General features: G+C 36.6%; 2 protein-coding genes across 4 annotated transcripts; one reads left to right on the forward strand and one right to left on the reverse strand.

Moving 5' to 3' along the window:
• Positions 1-278: 278 nt before the first annotated feature.
• On the reverse strand, positions 279-6,937 carry enpp5 (ectonucleotide pyrophosphatase/phosphodiesterase 5). Its single transcript, XM_082146869.1, has 4 exons — positions 6,815-6,937; positions 4,534-5,384; positions 3,116-3,292; positions 279-2,980 (listed from the first exon to the last, which is right to left on the reverse strand). The coding sequence occupies exons 2-4, from the start codon at positions 5,354-5,356 to the stop codon at positions 2,598-2,600; spliced, it is 1,383 nt and encodes a 460-aa protein (XP_082002995.1). The 5' UTR covers positions 5,357-5,384; positions 6,815-6,937; the 3' UTR covers positions 279-2,597.
• Positions 6,938-7,735: 798 nt separating this feature from the next.
• fam167ab (family with sequence similarity 167 member Ab) lies at positions 7,736-17,321 on the forward strand. Of its 3 annotated transcripts, none has more exons than XM_082146935.1 (4): positions 7,736-8,041; positions 12,048-12,192; positions 12,291-12,650; positions 16,530-17,319. In XM_082146935.1, the coding sequence occupies exons 3-4, from the start codon at positions 12,294-12,296 to the stop codon at positions 16,791-16,793; spliced, it is 621 nt and encodes a 206-aa protein (XP_082003061.1). In that variant the 5' UTR covers positions 7,736-8,041; positions 12,048-12,192; positions 12,291-12,293; the 3' UTR covers positions 16,794-17,319. The 3 variants fall into 3 exon arrangements, with proteins under 3 accessions (XP_082003061.1, XP_082003062.1, XP_082003063.1); XM_082146937.1 differs by having other exon boundaries at positions 7,745-8,041; positions 12,053-12,192; XM_082146936.1 differs by having other exon boundaries at positions 7,743-8,041; positions 12,048-12,650; positions 16,530-17,321.
• Positions 17,322-17,565: the final 244 nt, after the last annotated feature.

The following is a 17,565-nucleotide window of genomic DNA, read 5'->3' on the forward strand; positions in this document are numbered from 1 at the left end:
TTAAAAAAAAACAAATCTGGCTGGGTACGTTTCTGAATTTAAGGTGGCAGCTACATTTTTGATCATCGGTATAGAGTCTACTGCTGCCTTTTCTGGCCAGAAGCTACTGGCTTAGATACAAACGGGTCACTGAATAACATTAAACGACCACAATTGAGCCATCACTTTGTTGCACACTGGTCTTTCACAATGTCCTGGTAGCCTGCAAAAAGTTAAAAAGATAATCACTGTGGGGGAAATGGGTTGAGACTGCTAATAAGAACTCAGGAGTTTCCAAATTAGGCATTAATTTACCTTTATTGTTGCACATTTAAAGTCATGTTTTAGTTATGGGACTTTTGACGGGTCCAAATCAAGTCAGTAGGCCATAAAAGACAAATCCAGGAAATCATAGAAATGCTTAAAACAAAACACAATAGTTTCTGCACACATCCATATAGAAAGTCATAATTTCCTCGATCGAAACAATCCTAACATTCTGCAAGCAGCTAACTACGACTATTTCAGCAACATATATTTCAAAGAGCATAAATACTTAATTTCCCTTTAATCTTTACACCAGTAGAAGACAATCACAGTGTTTTGCCCCACACAGGGCTTTCTGTTAAATGCTATTTTCAAAAAGTACAAAATACATTAACGCAAGAACTATATAATTACTATGTCAATCAAAAGGATTTTGGCACCGAAACCCCTACCCCTTTTTATATAAATTTTGATGGTATTACATTGTGCAAAACGCAAATAAGCTAAAACTTTCCACTAGTCTAATATTTCATCTCTCTATCCTGATTAGCTTACATTGATCTTAGTGCAACACGGAGGTAGTTTGACAACTACCGGCTTCTTTTCATTAACACTAACATTAATCTGCCAAATTAAACAACTGCATTTAACAAATTAACAAACAAAACTACAATGGGTGTGAGAATAAACAACAAATTCAAAAAGCAACTGCTACAAATGTCCCTTAATTTTTTTTCTTCAAAATCTTAACTATCCATAACATTCCGTTAAAGGAATATTCCATGTTCAATACAAGTTAAACTCAAACGACAGCATTTGTGGCATAATGTTGATTAACAGGTAAATGTTGAACTTGTTTTCTTATGCTTTTTCGACTATATTACCTAGTGTGTAATATAGCTGTTTGTGAATGTAAAAAGTCTGCAAAGTTTTAAAGATCAAAGTGCACAACAAATAAAGGTCTCTTCTAAAAAAAGAAAGAAAAAAAATTTATTCTGAGGGTCTACTTTGACCCTCAAACACAGTAGTAGTAGCTGAGGCATGGAAGAGTTTGGTTTGTGTTGTCGACATGTCGGGAAGATGCTGATTTCAGCGCTGTGAAATCCAAAAATCCACTTTGCATGCACTTCCAAGGAATCAAGATGGAATTGTTATGGAAAAAACCAACGGCATCGATACTGTATATTTCACTGTGTATCAAGCGCTTTCAGAAGCTGAATTTCAAATATGGTAATGGCCGCTTCGTTTCCGACACACACTGTAAGCCGTAGACCAATCACAACAGACTTGGTAACCTGACCAATCAGTGCAGAGTAAGCTCATGGAAAGGAGACTGTTGAGACCGTTTTTAGACTTTAAAAATTGAGGAGATGCTGCAATGTTATTATGAGAAAACCTTGGATGCATGTAAACCTTTTGTAGAAGACCTCCAAACCTTTAAAATAGCATAATAGTGGTGCTTTAAAAGAAATGTTATTTTAAAATATGCGTATTATTTGAGTTCAAAAGTGGCAGTAAAGACTGCTACAAAGCATTTCTATTTCAAATAAATGTAGTTCTTTTGAACTTTCTATTCATCAAAGAATCCATAAAAAAATTTGGTGAATTTTTGGAGGATTTAAAAGCATTATAGTTTATAAAATCACTTAAAATTAGTCTTCTGATAAAATGTGCATATTATTTGAGCTGTGAAGCTGTTCAAATGTTTTTAACAGTCATTTTCATTTTCTATACTATTGAAATAGTGAGTATTTTAATGTTTACGGATTGGTTTACTTCCATTCTAAGTACCTCACTGTGTTCCAGATTGCTTTTTTCTTTTTTTAAGAAAAGGAGGAACAAGTTGAAATTCATTTCTGTAATAATCAACATTATGCCACAAATGCTATCGATTTAAACCCACACTGAACCCGGAATATACATTTAATGCAAATTCAAGAGAATAGGGCAAATCTCTCTTTTATTAAATAAATATCAGCTTCAAATTGAAAGGAAAAGCATGGGGATGCTAGCCATTTTTCTTCATATACTACATTTTAGATGACAAGATTAAAGGTATCACTGACAGCTTCACCAGAAGAGGGCACTATTGGCTTGGTCAGCTATGATTTTTATCATTTTTGTCACCACCTTTTTCCACCGTAGCATCGTTCCCCATATTGCTTTTGGTATATTTGGCTTTGGCATGGTACCGTGGATGTTGATCGCTTTTGGATTCGAGCGACCATGCTGACTGCTTAAAAAGTGTTATTAGAATTATTTTAGACTGAAATGAGATCTGTGGCACTGGATGAAAAATTCAGTGCTGCATACTTTAAGAAGCTCACATGAGAAAAGTGACGTGTTTGAGCCTACAGTAAGGGTTGTGTTATCTCACTATTGGACAGATGCAGTGGTGGTAGCTGCCTTTGTGTCACCTGCTGCACAAAGATAAAGAGAAACCCGATCACGAGTGCGGTGCCGAAGATGGATCCCACAGCCCAGGCGTAGGAAGTCTCTCTGGGCACGAGTGGCACCACTGGTTTTGGGGTTGGCGTCTCCACTAAGAGATCCTGCACGCTTGACAAAGAGCCATTGTTGGGCAAGGGCTTGAGACCAAGAATGCTGCACATGAGAGGATAGAGGTCGACGGAGCACATGGACGCCTTGGTGTAGGCACGGCGGAAAGCGGGTCCGCGGGCGACGAACACAGGTTGCATGCTGGGAAGGCTGTTGTTGTAACCATGGTTTCCCACTGCAAATCAAACACATGACCATTAAATAACTGCAAAGGTATCTCAAGATATTGATAAGCAAGCACATCGGCGACATTAATGTGTTATCGCATGTGTTCATTGTGCTTGAATTATGCGGAAATACCAATACGCACACATAAGGGATCCATTTCTGTTCTGCATGACCGTCCATCCCTCTTTGACCTCAATGATCAGAGGCATGATCCTGGCATTGTGTCTGTAGTGGTAATGATCTGGAATCTCCTCCTTTTTATACACAGCCATGTTAGGGTTGGCGTTCTTCAACAAGCTGTAGACCTCTTCAAGTTTGCCTGGGTTAAGAGGAGGATAACACTCAAATACTGTTCACACAGAATGCGTTTTTCATTGTTTTTCAAAGTAAACACGAGCTAGACAGACGTGTTCAACCGTTGCGCTCGCGTCTTTTGCAGCATCTCGTGCATGACGTGCTTTTCTAAAAATGTGGTGCTAAAGTTAAAACAAGTTTAATGTTTTTCCAGACCTTGCATTTCTTTTCACTCCTCTGACCTCCGTCTCGCGTTTTTAACAGCAAAAACACGTTTTGTCTGAATGCGTCACCAATTATAGCAACATATTATTTCACTGATGATTGGGTGTTTCTTAGACTACAGGCACTTTTGACAATTTACAAATAAAATCTCTTAAAACACTTTTCACGCACTCATTAATAATTTGTCCACTAATAATATCTTATAGTATTATTACCGTCTCTTTTGTCATGCCACGGTTAATTTCATAGTTAGGTTTTGATGTATCCTAAATACACAATAATACTATTTGCATTTTTGCCTCGCCTGAAGTTCATTCTTATTGGAAATTGTAAAAAAAAATATTTTGCTCACAAATTATATTTGTCCTGCTTTTGACCAGGATGTGGTCTTCATATTACAAAAGGAAAAAATATGAAATCTATTAGTTTGAATAAAAACCATAGACAGTTCAGTACAAAAAAATGCTAAACTTTGACAAAAATATTTTATTTTTGTTATAATTGTGATTTTATAATATTTAGATATGAATCCAACTGAATCCAACTTGTGAAAAGATATCTTTCAGGTAGTCAAATAGCAAATAGCATATAGTGGAGCTCTATGGCCATCTAGTGGTTAAAGTGATTTTTTTTTTTTTTTTTTACTGCATTTTCCAAAAATTTTACATTAAACCATTTAAAATGATCGATGTTATCCCCATGAATGAAAGTTAGAAATCTGGGTCTTTTATAAAGTGAATTTTACATCAAATGCTGTTTTTTTGTAAAAAGCTTATTTAAATAAATAAATATTTATTTATTTATAGAAATTTAAAAGATATCATTAATTCTCCAAAAACTGCACAAATGTTGAGTAAAAACATTAACAAACAGAATAAAATTACATTTGTAAAAAAAAAAACTATTATCTTGTTACAAAATTAAATGTTATTGTCTGGGGTCTCTGGAGACCCCAAAAAACACGAGTGTAGACATAAATAAAGACCATCAGAGGGTTAATAGTGCAATAAACAATAACAAATGCTTTGTTTTCATTCTTACCTTCTTTCGGCAAAATACCAACTACAGGACTCTTGTCTATCCATGTGTAAAGATCTCGGCTGACGTAGGTGTCCAGCTCAATAATCTTATCATGTGATAACTGAGTCATTCCATGATCACTTGTAACAATGAGATTGACTTTATCATAAAGGTCAGCGGTTTTGAGTTTGTCCCTGAGGAATCCCAACTTATCATCGATGTCTGCTATGACTGCATCCATTTGTGAACTCTCCGGCCCCAAGTTATGCCCGCTCTCGTCTGGCTCCTCCCAGTATAAGACACCAAAATTGATGGCCTTCGGCCCTGAGAACCAATCAATGAGTTTCTCGACTCTGGTCTCAAAGGGTACTGACGCATTATAACTCATGTAATGTGTTGGGTACGTTCCACCAATTGCTACATCTGATCCAGGCCACATGGCAGCTCCGCTCTTCCTGCCAGCCTTTTGATTGGTCACCCACAACGGAACGGCCTCCTCCCACCACCATGCATCGTACACTGAAGGTCCCTCCATGGAAAACGACTGGTTGTGAATGGGGTCGTACATTTCGTTAGCAATGATGCCGTGGGTTTCGGCGTGTAATCCTGTCACTAAGGTGTAGTGGTTCGGGTAGGTCTTGGTGATGTAGGTGTTCTCCACTTTCTCCACCTGCACACCCTCATCCATCAGGGCACGAAAATTGGGCGTGGGTACTCGGTTCACATAGTCCCAGCGGAAGCCATCAAAGGACACCAGTAGCAGCTGGCTTTGCTCTTCTTGCTGGGAGCTTGATGTCTGTAGCAGTACTAATAAGAAACTAAGGAAGCAGCTCTGGTATGGCATGATGCAAGTTTTTCTATGAAAGGGAGACCTAGAAAATCAAATTAATTGTATAGACATGAATGGGGAATGAAAGAAAGTTTGGACCATTAACAACATTCATATGATCATTCTGATAAAGGTCAATATTCTGATTAAACATTTATCAGTTATTGGAATTCCTATTGCATACATACATTAGCATATTGCTAAAACATGTGCATTAATTTCTGGAAATACTGAAGATGCTCTTGCCATTTACTATGCTAAAAGAATAACATAGAACATAGAAGAACAACATAATCAATTTAAATAATCACATTGATGTCCTTAACAATAACTTACAAGAGCCAGATATTTTACAACATGTTGGCTATAAAATTTCAATGTTTATAAAATATTAGTATACAATCATACAAAACTTATTTTATATCTTGACTTTTCAGAAATGTCAGTATCTAATATCACCCAGAACTATCTTTGTTTGGACATGCAAATATATGAATTAATGTTAGGTTATGGTGGATATTCTGAGCAAGATGTTTACTTACCAGAATATTGACTTAATCGTAATCTGATTATGGCACTAAAAATAATGTCAACCATTTCTGATATATATATATATATATATATATATATATATATATATACATATACATATATATATATATATATATATATATATATATATATATATATATATATATATATACACAGTATAGCTGTAAAAGGGGAATGCAGCTTTGTGAAATATCATAATGGAAAATCTTAAAATATCGGTACTCAGAGAAAACAAAATTAAATATATATATATAACCAATCAACGACTGACACATTGTTGAAATTTAAAAAAATCCCTTTAGATGACTCTGTCTTCAAAACAATGCAATCGGTCGCGCACTGTGTCATGAATGGCACTGCATGTATGAAGCCTACGGTTATGCATGTCATATTCGGTCATGAAAGTGCAGCCTACTTTCAGAGCGCCTGCTCAGTTAACAGGTGCATTTCTCTTATACATAATGTAACAACTAAATGGAAACATTTCGGTATATAAACGCTCTAACAGGTCAAAACGGATGTCAAATATAGCCTACCGAAATAATTCAATTGAATAGTGCGTCACTAGAAATGGAACATCATGACATCATACACAATGCAGCGCATTTCAGCCGCCTGTAATGCTCCTCGCTCGATTCACTCTCATCCGTTAAAAAAAATCTACAAAACAATCCTTGTTGGGTTCTTCCACATCAACCTTAACTGACCAGTGTGCTTCTCCATTTAACGGCAGCTGCTGTTAACGAACGGGAAACCGTAGCTCAAGTTAGCGCAGTGCATGCTCTATGACAACTCTTTATGTCATTACGTTACATCGCGAAAATGTCTCCTATATCCTGCATCTCCACAGTTACAACCAGTACATTTACAATTAAACGCATATATATAACCTGAGGTCATGCAAGCAACCGTTCATCTTACCGTGTGTGGGGGGAATATTTGGCACTGCAAAAAAATAAACACAGTCACTGAGTCACAGGGTCGATCACAGGAAGCTCCGCCTATTTTTCGCTCTCCATCTCATTAGAGACGATGCTACGGAAAAATCATTAGCAATAAACTCTAACAACACTATTCGTTTTATTTTCATTTACAAGTGTGTATATTTAGGCTACATATGGCAACCCTAAATGGCAGACGTAAATGCCAAAAATAAAACACCTGCTGTTATTTCGAATTGCTTTTTGTTGTGTGCAGGTATTTTTAACCAGGACTTCTTCAGGGGGGATTAAGTTTAAAATACGAATTTTTAGGTGAATTTTCTTTAACGTCCCGGCCTTGCAGTCGACGCAGAGCTAAGCCTACCTGTTTGTGATATATGTCTATATATAAAGTATTTATGTTTTGTCAAAAGTGAACAAAAGCGCTAGAGTAGACGTTATAAATGATGATTAGCTCCTCCTAGGAACAATTTCTGTTCGCGAGGGTTTACCATCACATTCTGGCTAATGTGTTTAACGATAGGCTGTAAAAGTATAGTCAGGCTACGCTATAACGTTAGCTATGTAAAAACAAATATAGGCCTATACTGTAAGTTTCATTATCAACATTCTCCACCAGAGGTCACACAAACATAAATAGTAAAGTCATCAATAGGTACTAGCCCAATTGCTTACCCAATATAATGCATGGTCTTCTTGTATAATAATGGTCTACTTTTCTGCTTTCTACCTTTTTTTAAGAACTGAAATAGCTACACAAAACAACGCGCATTCCCACATAGGCCAACTCTGTGATATTCTATACAAATATGTATGATTAAAATGCTGAATTAGATGTAAAATTGGGCTTTTAACATTTTTGATAGCTTATTATGATATTTCCACAGGATTCCTATTGTGTATTACTGATGGATGGATGGATGCACAAGTGGACAACGGCCATCTATAGCCTGTGTTTTAGAGAAGTCTACTAATGCTGGCCTCTCCTTGCTGTGAGATCCGGGGATGCTGCTGGACTCGCGGCTTTGAGCAGATTCTTTACCGTCTCCACGACGACCACAACCTGACGCAATTTACGCCCCTCCTCCATTCAAGCCTCTCATCTCATTCAAGACACAAGTGTGGAGTAAAAGCAGTGTTGTTGAGCTCTCCAGTAGAGCGGGACGCGAAGACTGTCTTCAAGTGCCTGATAAACTTGGCTATGAAGGTAAGACTCATCTGTTCTTTAATACTATCCGTACGAAGATAGAGTTCATGACTCTCTAAACCCCATATGAACTGGATATTTTTATTTAGAAAATAAAAGTATTTAAATCTTCATTAAGAGTCACTGAGCTGGTGCTCTGGAAGTAAAAAAAAAAAAAAAAAAAAAAAAAACCTTTCAATCTACTTCACTTGGTTACTTGGGATAATCTTAAATGAAGTTTACATTTTAATCAGCTGCGTTCACTGACCATGATTAGGCGAGCTGCGGTGCATTTTAATAGAAGTTAGCCTAATTTATGACATTATAATACCAATTTATGTTCCTGTTCTGTCTAGATATAGGTTATTCAACACCCTGACAAGTTTGTATTTAGTTTGTATCAGTTAGGCTGAGTTAATCATTGCTATGTGACATGTGTAATAAATAAACTCTTTGGTAATAATCAAAGAAATGTTGTTATGACATTATGTCTAGAGACAACTGAACAGCTAAAACGGAAAATGATTAGTCATTTAGGAAAATTATACATTATTTATGGTCATATTGGTCATGAAGCGCATCTCTGGCTGGAACAGTCCTTTTTCACTCCAAATAGGACAATCATTTTATGCTGAGAAAAACAGATTTGCACTGCAGCGATATGACAGTTATGTTCACCACATCTAATTAGACATGGATAAATTCAGTCATGACTAGTGTTCTAAACTGTCTGTTTGGACCGAGAACATTTAATATGTCTGGAAAAAAGGAGAATTTTCCCCTTGAGATCTGCATTCTAAACATAAAACTTTAGAGTGTGTGGAAAGATAGAGCACTCAAAACCATTATTTTGACTCACGAAAAGATGTTTTTTAGTTTTTAAGAAAAAATATATTATACTTTATTCTATTCTATTTAGTGCTGTCAAATCGATTAGTTGTGATTAATCACATCTATATATATATATATATATATATATATATATATATATATATATATATATTTACAAACTTCTATTAGATGCGATTAATCGCAATTAATCGATTTGACAGCACTAATTATATTATATTATATTGTTAACTTTCAAATTATATAACTTTCAGAGCTCATTTAGTCTGTTGATAAATATCACATACAGACATTTACATATTCATGCTTATGTAAACAGAATGTGAATATTCATCAGAACATAGACATGTTGTTGATCATTTCACACATTCCAAACAGTATTTGCATTCTCTTTGTTGAGACTCTGCACTTTTTTAACCATGAATTAACGTTAGTTAGTCTCATTTTTTAAAGTCACAAAGGCTTTTAAGAATCACATATTTTCAGTCTAAAGTGAGAGTGGTTTGGGATGAATGGATCCCCCTGTGAGATGAGTGACGCCACTGCTGCCACACACAGAGCAAAGCGCTAAATGAGCCGAGTTTGATTAGTCCTGGAGCCGTGTGGAGGTCAAAGTGAGGCCAATTAAGAACCAACATACTCCAACATCCACTCCTCCTATGGGAAGGACACATTCCTAGAGCAGCTGTGATGATGAAATACATCAAGGCAAAATGCCAAACACTATATCACACGTACATTAGACAGACAGCTTTGTGGGAAAGCATTAAAAATGTGGGTGGTCCTGTGACCAATTACATTATAAGCACAATGCCCATTTATTGCCAGTTACTTCATACGATTATGTCTGTTCAGTAGTAGTTTTGCTTATCTGTATTAGAGTAATGAGAGACTGTAATTGAGCAGCATTATATTCTTTGCTCATTGTCACATGCAGGTCTGGCTGGTAGTGACATTTAGTTCTTTAGAGCAGACAGTCTTCAGTGCTGCTGACTCATAGGCTGGGTTTAGTTGCTATGGAAACCACCAGCTTTGTAAGATTGAGACTGTGACATAAGGCATGGATGGAAAGTGTCCATGTGATCAGTAAACTGCCCGTTTAACCCATGATTTTCTCCAGAAGATCTGGATTTGGAGGTAGAATAACTTCTGATTTTACAGAATTAAAACCAAATAATAGAATCAAATTCTCTTTCCCTTCTACTTTCACTCCAAAAATGGTATTATTTGGTATTAGATATTTGCATGTATTTGATTTAATTTAAATAATCATATATTCAATGTGTATTAATTTAAATTACTTATAATCATATAAAATCAATTTAAGGGATAGTTCTCCCAAAAACAAAAATTCTCAAGTTGTTCCAAACCTGATTGAGTTTCTTTCTTCTGTTGAACACAAAAGAAGATATTTTGAAGAATGTTAGTAATCAAACCGTTGAAGGTATAGCCATTGACTTCCATAGTAGAAAAAAGAAAAAAGAAACTCAATCAGGTTTGGAACAACCTGAGGGTTAGTAAATTATGACAGAATTAAAATACACTCACCTAAAGGATTATTAGGAACACCTGTTCAATTTCTCATTAATACAATTATCTAATCAACCAATCACATGGCAGTTGCTTCAACGCATTTAGGGGTGTGGTCCTGGTCAAGACAATCTCCTGAACTCCAAACTGAATGTCAGAATGGGAAAGAAAGGTGATTTAAGCAATTTTGAGCGTGGCATGGTTGTTGGTTCCAGACGGGCCGGTCTGAGTATTTCACAATCTGCTCAGTTACTGGGATTTTCACTCACAACCATTTCTAGGGTTTACAAAGAATGGTGTGAAAAGGGAAAAACATCCAGTATGCGGCAGTCCTGTGGGCGAAAATGTCTTGTTGATGCTAGAGGTCAGAGGAGAATGGGCCGACTGATTCAAGCTGATAGAAGAGCAACTTTGACTGAAATAACCACTCGTTACAACCAAGGTATGCAGCAAAGCATTTGTGAAGCCACAACACGCACAACCTTGAGGCGGATGGGCTACAACAGCAGAAGACCCCACCGGGTACCACTCATCTCCACTACAAATAGGAAAAAGAGGCTACAATTTGCACGAGCTCACCAAAATTGGACAGTTGAAGACTGGAAAAATGTTGCCTGGTCTGATGAGTCTCGAATTCTGTTGAGACATTCAGATGGTAGAGTCACAATTTAGCGTAAACAGAATGAGAACATGGATCCATCATGCCTTGTTACCACTGTGCAGGCTGGTGGTGGTGGTGTAATGGTGTGGGGGATTTTTTCCTGGCACACTTTAGGCCCCTTAGTGCCAATTGGGCATCGTTTAAATGCCACGGCCTACCTGAGCATTGTTTCTGACCATGTCCATCCCTTTATGACCACCATATACCCATCCTCTGATGGCTACTTCCAGCAGGATAATGCACCATGTCACAAAGCTCGAATCATTTCAAATTGGTTTCTTGAACATGACAATGAGTTCACTGTACTAAAATGGCCCCCACAGTCATCAGATCTCAACCCAACAGAGCATCTTTGGGATGTGGTGGAACGGGAGCTTCGTGCCCTGGATGTGCATCCCACAAATCTCCATCAACTGCAAGATTCTATCCTATCAATATGGGCCAACATTTCTAAAGAATGCTTTCAGCACCTTGTTGAATCAATGCCACGTAGAATTAAGGCAGTTCTGAAGGCGAAAGGGGGTCAAACACAGTATTAGTATGGTGTTCCTAATAATCCTTTAGGTGAGTGTATATGGGTGATCTATGCCTTTAAATTGAACGACTTATCACATGGTTTATAGGGCTAACTGTAGAACAAGCGAGATTTAGTTTCAGTTTGAGTAATTAGTTAAAAGACTGATTTAGTAACATGGATTCAATGATAAATATATGAGTTATTGCGTATTTAAAACACTTTCAGTTTATTGGTACTTTTAAATAAATCCCATTCTTACTAGTTTCATTGATAACACTTTATTAGTCCACTTTAGACATTCTACTAACTATAAGTAACTTTTCAACTACATGCCAACTACTGTAGCAGTCATTATCAATGTCAAATTGAAAAGGATGGTGCATTTATATGTAATTGATACATGTAAATATTTAATATTAGGCTTAAACATTTAAATGATAAAAAGGTAACCAAGTTTGTTTCGATTGAAGGAAAGGATCAAGAAGCAAGATATGTTTGGATGACTACACTACTGGGATGATACTGCTGGAGAAATGGAAGGTCAATATCTCCATTGCTGATTTATTTTATAGCCCCGCAGACTAACCATCCTGGTAACTACAAGCAAATCCAAAGGTCTGTATTTTTATTGATCAAACAAGGCGATGAGATCATCTGACACTTAAATTGATTTTCACTGTTTATTTTTGGCGACACTAACCACTTCCTCAAAGGCCATGGATGCGAGCTCTATACCTCAGATTAATATAGAGGACTATGAGGGCCTTGAGGTTGAGGTTGTCCCAGATGATCACTTGAGAAACTTGAAAGCACTGACTGAGAAGCTGAGACTTGAAACCAGAAGGCCGTCCTATCTTGAGTGGAAGGAACGAGTGGAAGCTCAGAGCTTCAAAAGCTTAGCCATGCCAGAGAGCTCATCAGACCTGGAGAAAGGTGCTGGACTGAAGCCTAGTGCAGCACCTCAGAGGAACATCGAGAATTCCCAAGTGACTGCAGGAAACGGCCTGATTTCTAAAAGCCTTAGAGGGTTCGATAATATTGACGAAGCTCTGGTTTGGCTTAGAAAAGAACTGGTAAGTCAAATTTTTTCAGAACCAGTTTGTATCCTAATTAGGACTTGACGTCTGACTTTTGTGGCGCTCTGGCGGTTAATAAACAGAACTATGCGTCTTGTGGAAGAACATTGTAGCCGGAGCTACTTCTCTCTTTTCTATGACGAGTCACACAGGTACTGGGCTACTCCACACAGGTTGGCGTCCCGCTCTGTCTAAAATAGTCCGAATATAAACACTTATTACAGGCCGTAGTGATTTAGGATAAGGTTTAGAAGATGGATTTATGATGCACTCGCTCATTATCTTTTGTCAATTTTGAGCAAAAAAAAATACATAGTGTACCTTTAAGTTAATAGGTAGTGTACCTTTAAGTGCCATTATTTCTGAATTAAAATGACATATACAGTAATTAATGTTAATATTTTTTCAGCAGCATAAAGTAAAAAACATTGAAAAATATTTAAATGGATTAAATTCTTGAAAGAAAATCTTAATTAGATCGGCATAGCATAGGCCTGGATTTACAGACAGGGCTTAGATTAAGCCAGGATAAGGCTTTAGTTCAATTAGGGCATTTAAGTAGCTTTTATAAACATGCCTTAGATAAAAACATTACTGGTGTGCAACAGTGGCACTGACATATTTTAGGAAATGTTAGTGCAAGTTGCTTTCAGTTAAAACAGCTCAATCATGCATTTATTATTATTTATATACTTAAGTCAAGTCACCTTTATTTATATTACGTTTTATACAATAAACAGCTTTACAAGGATAAACAGGAAAGATTCATTGATGCAAACAAAGTTTAATTCTTCTGGAAAACAGATCTGTAAAAAAGTGTTAGGTCAGTTCAGTGTTGATTCAGTTCTGTTCAATAACAGTGTGAAGATCATAAAACATGAAATGAGTTCAATTAAACTATAAAGCAGCTCTGTAGGAAACAGTGATGTCATCGTTCAGCTCAGTTCAGTTCTCATCCAATTGTATCAGTACAGTCAGATCAATAATATAGCTGAATATTGATGCTGCCTTCACATGCTTCACATGGGTTATTTGAGACCCAAGTACTAGAGTTGGGCATGCCATAAACTTTAAACATGGCGGAGGGGAGAATGACTGGTTTTCTTTATTTGTTTTTATTACAAAAGCTACATCGCCTTGTCGTAATGCATATTTACATATAATAATTTGAAGCATATTGTTTGTTTTATACACAGCGACAATAGCCTGTATTTGACCGAAATTTCAGAGTCTTCATCAAGCTGACTATCTAAATAGCGCTGTGAATGTTTATGGTTGTCAATGAAAAGGACGCTAAATATAATTTTGTCTTTAATAAGATTTTCCAAATAAATAGGCTTGATTAAACCTGGTGTCCTCCGTTATTCCTGTTCTTCTGACAACAGAGCACTTGAATGTGATGAGCTCATAATCACAACTTTAGAAGGGGGAAATAGGACATTTCTGATAATATGTGAAGGCAGCAAAAGTCCATAAGAGGAGTGGACTAATTTCTTTTGTCCATCAAATAGTCATATAGTGTAACCAACATGCAAAAACAAACAAATAAAACAATAGGAAATTATACGGGACCCCTGAAAATCCTCATGATTGTATGACAAGGTCAAGTCTCATAAAATATATATATATATATATATATATATAAAAAAAAAAAACTTTTATTATAAATGTTAATTCAGTTTCAGGTAAAATGTCAAGTGGTGCTACTCCCCCAAAAATGATATATGATATTTATGAATTAATAATTCATGATATTTTACCTTAAAAATTACCTGGAAAAATACATTTTAAATATGTGAAATTATGATTGTGAACACTCGTTCATTCAAGGTGTATGGAAAATATAGTTTGTTTTCTTTCTTGAAAATGGTAAAAAGAAGATTTTTAAAAGATTTATCTTTATCCTATACACTCTTGTTTGTCATTATCAGGTTCTCACAAATAAATCAGATTTTTTCAAAATAATTGGTGCTGCTTTGCAATCATGTTTTTGTAAGGGAAGAAAACAAAAAGCATCCCCATTAGTTAGCTAATTTGCATGAAACAATGGAGTGAATGCGCAGGCCTCCATGACCTCTTCACTGCGTGAGATTGCCATTCATGTTAAAGTGAGTGGAAAGGATGGTGAGCAGATGAGCATGAGAGGCGATCGGTCTGTTTCCTCGCTCTCTGTTCCTGTAAGTGTAATCACTTCTCTTCCACTGAGCCATGTGGTTCATGGCATACTTGTATGCACAGTCTATTATAGCCGCTGCACGCAATGAGGCTCCTTTCACCACATCAGAAGCCTTTCTTCTACTTTGCCCCGTGTGTGTCCATAAACATTTGCGCAAAGGAAATTGGACACAAAAACAAATGAACAGAGCCAGCTGAGGTACAAGGGGACTTCTGACGATTCATACCACCTCTCCCAATTTTGAGCCCCTTGTTATGTGAAATGGACAAAAGCATGTTTGCTAACAAAGATGGATCTACATGTCCATGTTTATTTAAATGGTTAGATGCGATTAAGCAATTAAGAAGCAGTAGGTTCACACCAGGCATTTTGCCATGAGTCTGAAAGGTCTGAGCACTACCATTTAAAAGTCAGGAAGATTTTTATTCATTCAGCTAGGATGCATTCAAATGTATCAAAAGCGACAGTAAAGACATTTATAATGTTACAAAAGATTTCGATTTCAAATGAATGCTGTTTATTTGAACTTTCTATTCATTAAAAAAAGAATCCTGAAAAACAATATCAAGGTTTCCACTACAATATTAAGCAGCACAATTCAGATTTTTTTTAATGATTTTGTCCCTTAAACTTTTAAAGTGAATATTTCTCAAGTAATGACAACGATGAAAAATCAGCTGTTGGCCTATCAGTGGTATATTCTTTATACTCTTTTAATTTATGTCATATTTGCTGGCTATCAATAGAGCACTGAGGCGCCGTTTACACAACACCGTTTTCGAATAAAAACTTTTTATGTGATTTGGCTGTTCATTCACACGACAACGGCATTTTGGGGGCCTGAAAACACAAACTTTTGAAAAAGTACAAGTTTTTGAAAAATATAGCATTATCGTCTTGTAAACCTGTAAACTAGAGAAATGCATCATGAGCATGCATATTACATGTTCAGTCTATAGTTATGGGCGTGTGATTTTTCCTTTATAAAGTCACATCGCCAACTACTGGCCTGGCATGAATAATACAGCATTTTTAAATCGTTTTCATGGATCCGTCCGTGTGAACAGGGATCATTTTACCAACGTTGTTGTCTGTACGGAAAAACTTTTCTGTTTTTAGTACATTGTTGTCGTGTAAACATACCTTAAGTCTGACACATTTTGATTTGGTACTCCACTATGACAGTGACACAGAGAGTTAATATGACACAAAAACTTTTAAGGGGCAACAAACACAACTTTTCCAAAGCAATAGCAAAACAATGAACAGCAACATTAGTTAAAGTCGGCATGAAGCAGCAGTTAATTGCGATAGTCTTCTCTTCCCTATTGTGAAGTATATCCAAGTTAAACGGCTTCACAAACAAGAGAAAAATGTAGGGCGGGACTTTTATTTTGACAGGTTGTCCTGCCCTCGCGCCAGTAAACACATCAGAGAAGAGAAGAGAAGAGATGTCCTTGCAAGAGGGAGGCGAAGTTATTTTGAGGGAACATGAATTGTAAAAAAAAAACAATTTTTTATTGTGTAGTTCATTGTGCATCTAAACCTTATTCTGAGTAAAATAAGCCAATATTGTTTCATAATGACTAAGTAAAGGTGTATGTTTAATAATATTTACTATGAAATTTGAGTAGGCGTAGAGTCAGATAGTTCTCATAATAAACCTTAATGAGTTTCTCCTAAATTTGATTTATTCATAGATGGAGATGCGCATCCAGGACCAGCAATTGGCACGCCAGCTCATGCGACTACGCGGTGACATCAATAAACTCAAAGTGGAGCAGACATGTCACCTGCATCGCCGAATGCTCAATGACGCCACCTTTGGCCTGGAGGAGCGTGACGAGCTGTCTGATCTTTTGTGTGATGGACCCGTCACTCCGGGGTTTGGCCTCTCTTCACCACTGCGCCTCATTGGTGTCACAAAGATGAACATCAACTCCAGACGCTTCTCTCTTTGCTAGAAATTTTCTGAGTGACCATACAGCAATAAAGAGAACAAGTGACTCAAAAAGTTAAATGAATAATCTTCGACAACTGTTTTGAAACCCATGAGAACTATTGTCACAGAACATCCTGTGCCTCTTGGCCTATGTACTTGTGCCAGTGAAATCATTTGAATTAATCGAATGAACAATAGACAATGACTTCTAAAAAATGTCTGACCTGTTAGCCATGGCTCTATGCCTTGCATACAATTCTTGTTGTGGTCATGAGATATCAACAACTGTTTCTTACCACACACATGCTCTGTTCCAAAACGTTTGTGCACCCTTTGACATGAAAGGCTGTTCCAAAACAGAAGGTACTATAAATCTAGTGCCTTTAATATACCTTGTTTTAGCCCAATTCTAAGGCAGTATTCATGGTGAAAGCAACCCCATAATCTAATGCGATAAACTTAGTAAAGCAATACATACAAGATTGTGGATGGGGTGTTTATTATGAATAAACTATGAATCAACAGTGAAAAGTATTGATTAATGTAATTTAAATGTGGTATTTAACCCTCTACTGCACACATTTTGATGGTACATGTCAAGTCACCTTTATTTATATATCGCTTTTTACAATACAGATTGTATCAAAGCAGCTTCACAGTGATAACATGAAAATAATACAACAAAGTTTGTTTCTAGAAGAAAATTGCGTCATCGTCCACCTTAAGTAAGGCGGATCAATAAAATTGTTGAACATTAAATGTCCCCAACTAAGCAAGCCAAAAGCCAAGGCAAC

This window comes from Leuciscus leuciscus, assembly GCF_965113295.1.
Source record: "Leuciscus leuciscus genome assembly, chromosome: 19".
NCBI classification, from domain to species: Eukaryota; Metazoa; Chordata; class Actinopteri; order Cypriniformes; family Leuciscidae; genus Leuciscus; species Leuciscus leuciscus.

Excerpts from the sequence above, each read along its gene's own strand:
- enpp5 (XM_082146869.1), bottom strand. The coding sequence starts at position 5,356 with ATGCCATACCAGAGCTGCTTCCTTAGTTTCTTATTAGTACTGCTACAG. Across the intron at positions 3,293-4,533 it reads TGGTATTTTGCCGAAAGAAG|GCAAACTTGAAGAGGTCTAC; the intron begins GTAAGAATGAAA and ends CTCTTAACCCAG. Across the intron at positions 2,981-3,115 it reads CAGAAATGGATCCCTTATGT|TGGGAAACCATGGTTACAAC; the intron begins GTGCGTATTGGT and ends TTTGATTTGCAG.
- fam167ab (XM_082146935.1), top strand. The coding sequence starts at position 12,294 with ATGGATGCGAGCTCTATACCTCAGATTAATATAGAGGACTATGAGGGC. Across the intron at positions 12,651-16,529 it reads TTTGGCTTAGAAAAGAACTG|ATGGAGATGCGCATCCAGGA; the intron begins GTAAGTCAAATT and ends ATTTATTCATAG.